Raw genomic sequence first — 4,811 nt, 5'->3', positions numbered from 1 at the left:
TGTCCCAGCTTGGGCTTGGTGACCCCCCCCAACCCTTTGGACAGTTCAGGCCTGGACTTTGGGGATTTCTGGCCCCAGTTCAGCCCATTCCTTAGGCACGTGCTCCATAGTGAACCCATGAGCTGTCAGCCGCGACGGGAGCCACGGTTTAGGGGACGCTGCAAGGGGATGCTGAGCTTTCATGATGGGGATGGGGGAGGCTGGGTGCTGCATGTGGGTTGCCCCAAAGCCGGGCTGGTCCTCAGGGGTTTATGGTTGCGCTGGGTTGGGGTGGCAGCTCTCCTGCTCGAGAGCCCTGTCCCACTGAGATGCCAGCCCACCCACAGGAAGGAGCCAGGCTGCTGTTCTGGGGGTAACAAGACATGGGTTTATTTTTCATCCATGCAAGCAAACAGCCTGGCAATGGGCAAACTGGGAATGGGAACGTGCTCTGTCCCTCCCCAAACTGCCCTCTGCCCCTTGAAGTCCCCGTGGCTTTGCCCACAGGTCCAAGATGGCTGGTGAATGCCCAGGCTGGACCGGCTCCTAGCCCTGGGCACAGGGGCAGCTCGTGACGGCTCCGTGCCTGCCGGTGCCTGAATTTCTCTTTCCCCTGATGCGGACATTGACAAATAAATATCTCCTTTCTGCTTTGGCTCTTGCATAGTGGAAAAAAACATCTGACCTGATTGGAGAGAGCAGTCCTGGGTTGTGGAAACCCATGGCTTTGTTGGCAAATGTGCCCATGGCATCGCTGCCAGCCTGGCCAAATGCCCATGCTTGCACCCTGTCTGTGCTCCCCCGCTGATGGCTGCCTTATTTCAGTTCCATTTCTGAGCTGGATTTGAAGGCCTTTCTCCTGGCTGAGAAGAACATGATGCCCAAGGAGATGGTGGTGATCAGGAAGACGAGTGCCAGGGCAAGCAGGACCCAGCTGCCCGCTGTGGCTTGATTGTTGGCAAGGGACATGCCCAGGAAATCGGTTCGGCCAGAGCCGGCTTGGACTGCAGTGGCTGGAAAATGGAGAAATAAGGGACACGGTTGGTGCTGGTGGCTCTGGGCTGGGATATGTTGGGTCACCAGCTCTTCCTTTGCTGGTCTCTTGGATGCTGTGTCTTCTTTAGACTCAGCTCCATGGGAAATCAGGGAGAAGCATCCAAACACCCTGTGGTATTTGGGGTGGCCAAGAGGCACTAAGACCGCATGTGTCTCATCCTGGCCCTGGTGAGGGCTGAGTTCTGCCTCATCATGGACCTGCTGTGCTTGGCTGAGCCCTGCTTACCTGTGTAAGGAGTCCAGCTGTACTCAGGCCAGCCAAGAACCTCTCCGTTCTTCTGATTCTCCTTCACCAGCCATGTCATGAGCGGCTCAAAGTAGCTCATCAGGGCATCAGCTGACATGTTGGGCTGCCCTGTGATGAGCTCCATGGTTTCGGGCCACGGCTTGCTGAAACCCAGCTTCAGGGCCTCCCTGTGGCAGGAGAAATCAGCTCCAGTGAGTTCCCCATAGCCCTCTTGGCCACCAGCCCTTCCTTTTTCCCCAGGGCTTGGGGCTGTTGGTATCAGCAACCCTGGGTACAATCTGTGCCCCCAGCACCACAGGGCTGCCAGCCCAGAGCCCAGGGAAGAGGTTTTTGCTTGGGGAAAGGGCAGGGGGGAGTTATGTGGGTTTAAAGCCCGCCAGCAAATCCAGTCTGATGTGGAGCAGTTCATGGGTGAAAGGGTTAATTTTGCAGGTACTTTTCTTGAAGCAAGGAGGGTGTTTTCTCTAAGGAACTGGGGGCTGCGGAGGAGGAGGAGGGAGGGAGCCTTCCACCTGCCAGGGTCCCAGCTACCATCTAGTGGCTGCTTTTGCTATCACAGCCCCAGCACCCAGCTCGGGGTGCTCCTGCCCGGAGTCCCACCTGCCCGCACCCCAGGGCTGGGGACCAGAGCATCCCACGCTGGGGCAGGGATGGATGACCGGGTCTGTGTTGCCTCCTGTCTTTATGGGCTGTCTTTAAGGTATTTAGAGACATAAATATCTTGGTTCTATCCTCCCACACACCTACCCCAAGATCCTCCCAGCCTCCTTGGACTGGTAGATGTCACACGTGTGCAAGGGACCCGTGTGCCCGGCTGCCGCACAGAGCGCCTGGTGGAACTGGAACTGGATCACGAAGCTGACGAAGTACCTGATGGGAGGTGGAGAGGGGTGAGAACATGGGAATGGGCCCTACTACTGGCTGTGCAAGAGAGGATGTGGTCCCCCTGATTCCCTGGTTGCACCCACCCAGTCTGGAGGAGCATCGCTGGCTTTGGAGCTACACCTGCATTAACCCAGTCCAATCTGCTGATGCCATTTCTCCTCTAACATGTGTTTTATGATTGTCTGGGTAGACGAGCCCATCCTGCTTGGATAGGGAAAAATTCCCCCAAATCCAGCTTTCTCCTCTAAAGCTCTGTCAGGATCCCTGGAGCTGCCCAACACCCTCAGGATAGTACCACCAAGTTTCCTACCAGCCATGAAACAAGGTGCCATCACTGGCATCTGAATGGGAGATCCTGCTTCTGTGTCCAAGTGGTGTCCCTCCTGCCCTGGCCCTGCTTGCTCACCTGATGTAGGGAACGTTGGCAGGGATGTGAAACTTTGCCCCGGGGTCAAAGTCGTCTTCAGACCTTGGTGCTGGTGGGCACAAGCCCTGGTACTTCATCCTGTGCCAGAAAGAGAGAGTTAGCCCAGCATGCGGAGGAGAAGGTGGGGTAAGCCAGGAGGTGACACAGCGAGCTGTGAGGACAGTGTGAGGGGTTACGTATCCCGTCATGTCCCATTGCAGCCAACTGGACCACAGGGATAGAACACCCAGCGGGATGATGGCCAAGGCCCTTGCGCCAAAGAGGGATCTGAATTCAAGCACACCTGAGGTTCCACCACTGCTGGTTGTACTCATCGTCCTTGATCCGGCCATCAAACACCTTCCAGCGCCACTGGTCCATGAGGTACCCGAAGGGCAGGAAGGCGATTTTGTCCAGGGCGATGCTCATCAGGTAGTTAATGTCACTTTCTGTCCAGGGCGTGCAGGTGTGAGCAAGGCAGTACTGTACCCACCTCTCCACTATGTATGGATCATTCTGCCCAAGAGTAGGGTGTCCCCACGAGGTCCTGTCCCCTCTATGCATGCAAAGCCACCATGCATGTCCCTGACCCCTTCCACCCTGACCAGCCCATCCTGACCCTCTGTGTTTCCAGCTGCCCACAGCAACCCCCACCTTTGCTCTGTGGTGCTCCCCTGCCAGCTCACCTTTGTTCTCCGTGACTTGGTCCAGTAGATTGATGCTGTGGAGGTGTTTGGGGGTGGAGACAGACAAGGCCATGACATCTCCGACGGCCTCGTGGAAGCCAGGGTTGGCCCCATCACGGAATGAGATGGGCTGGTCCATGTACTGCAGGAAGTACTGGACGTGGCCCATCTCGTGGTGCACCGTGATTAGATCGTCCATGTTCACCACGGTGCACTGCTTGATCCTGGACCAGGACATGGGGGTTGGGGGAGAAGAGAGGGCAGTGTTGGCATGAAAATTTCCAGGAACCATCACACCCTCCTGAGCTATTTTTTCCTTTGTCCACCCTTTCCATGTGCCCCCAGCCCACAGGTGATGCCCGGCTGGGCTGGTCCCCCTCCATGGGGTTGGTATCTCTCTTTTCTCCTGCATCTCCTGCTCACCCTGCCCATTCCCTGTCCCTGTTCATCAGCTTTTCCATTCTCCATGGCAGGGCAGAAAGACACTGATTGGGCTCCATTTACCACGGTGGCTCCTGCCAGCAGTGCCATCATCTTGGGTACCAGTGGCAATGCCATAGTGGGGCTGCCACAGCCACAGGGCAAGAGACACTCTGGTTGGCATCAGGCCATGTGCTCTTACTCTACAAAAACACTGCTATCTGCCCCAGCACCACGTCAGCTGGGGCCACCACTTGCTCCCCACAGACACCTGAAGTCCTTGCGGTTGTAGAAGTCCCAGGCCGAGGCATGACACACCACCTCCCGCCCATCTGTTGGCTTCTCGATCATGGACTTGTCCCAGAACTCCTGCGGCATGGGGATGAGGCCCAGAGAGGTAAAGAAACGATCCGACTCTTCAAACATTTTCTTGGGTGTCCAGCCCTGGGGAAAGAGCAGACGGAGGACCTGGTGAGGGGTGATGAGGGATGGTAGGGGTGCCAGGGGCTGTGGGAAGAACGGGAGGCCAGGGATAGCCTTGTTCCTGTAGGCGGGAGAGATCTTTTGGGCATGCCCTTGGCATATCCAGATGGGGAGAGAATATGGATGAGGCATGAAGGTTTTTGGCAGCACCAGAGCACTTGACAACACAGGTGGTGGCAACGGCCAACCAAAGGGTGCTGGGTCCCAAGGGGCTTTGCCAGAGCAGCCTGGAAAAGCACTGACCTGTTGTTTCATGGCTGGGGTGGCATCCACCTGCGTGGCATCCGGGAAAGGTATCACCAGGTCGAAAATGTTGGACCATGACTGGGCCCACATGTTGCCTGGGAAGCGCAGGAGGACAACGCATGGCAGGAGGGAGGGAGAGGAGAGCAAAGGCAACCAGTTACTCCCTACTCCTGCACAGGGTGGATCAGCCTGCCTGGTCCCTGCCCTGCCTTGCACAAGGGCGATGCAAGCAGAAGCCTGTCTGTGCAGGAGAGGTCAAGTCACGCCGAGTGTGTTGCCCTTCCCTGGCACAGACTGGCCTCTGCAGACCCATCTCATGGGCCCTTGACCCTTTGGCCAGCACTGAACAGAGACCAGCCTCAACTCTTGGCATGACTTGGAGCAAACTATGGCTGGTGGGAGA

General features: G+C 57.0%; 1 protein-coding gene across 1 annotated transcript in view; it reads right to left on the bottom strand.

Annotated features, from left to right (window-relative positions):
* Positions 1 to 795: 795 nt before the first annotated feature.
* ACE (angiotensin I converting enzyme) overlaps positions 796 to 4,811 on the bottom strand; it is a gene marked incomplete at its 5' end in the record, with an annotated part of 13,741 nt that continues 9,725 nt past the window's right edge. Inside the window, 9 exon segments of the mRNA XM_010284212.1 lie at positions 796 to 992; positions 1,262 to 1,449; positions 2,030 to 2,152; positions 2,574 to 2,672; positions 2,878 to 3,022; positions 3,260 to 3,483; positions 3,951 to 4,123; positions 4,406 to 4,503; positions 4,773 to 4,811. The exon segment at positions 4,773 to 4,811 is cut by the window's right edge and continues 198 nt beyond it. Coding sequence (XP_010282514.1) covers positions 796 to 992; positions 1,262 to 1,449; positions 2,030 to 2,152; positions 2,574 to 2,672; positions 2,878 to 3,022; positions 3,260 to 3,483; positions 3,951 to 4,123; positions 4,406 to 4,503; positions 4,773 to 4,811 — 1,286 coding nt within the window.

The sequence above is a fragment of the Phaethon lepturus genome, unplaced genomic scaffold, assembly GCF_000687285.1.
Source record: "Phaethon lepturus isolate BGI_N335 unplaced genomic scaffold, ASM68728v1 scaffold29663, whole genome shotgun sequence".
Taxonomy (NCBI): domain Eukaryota; kingdom Metazoa; phylum Chordata; class Aves; order Phaethontiformes; family Phaethontidae; genus Phaethon; species Phaethon lepturus.
Note: the sequence above shows the minus strand (reverse complement) of the source record. Positions and strands in the feature narration are given on the sequence as shown.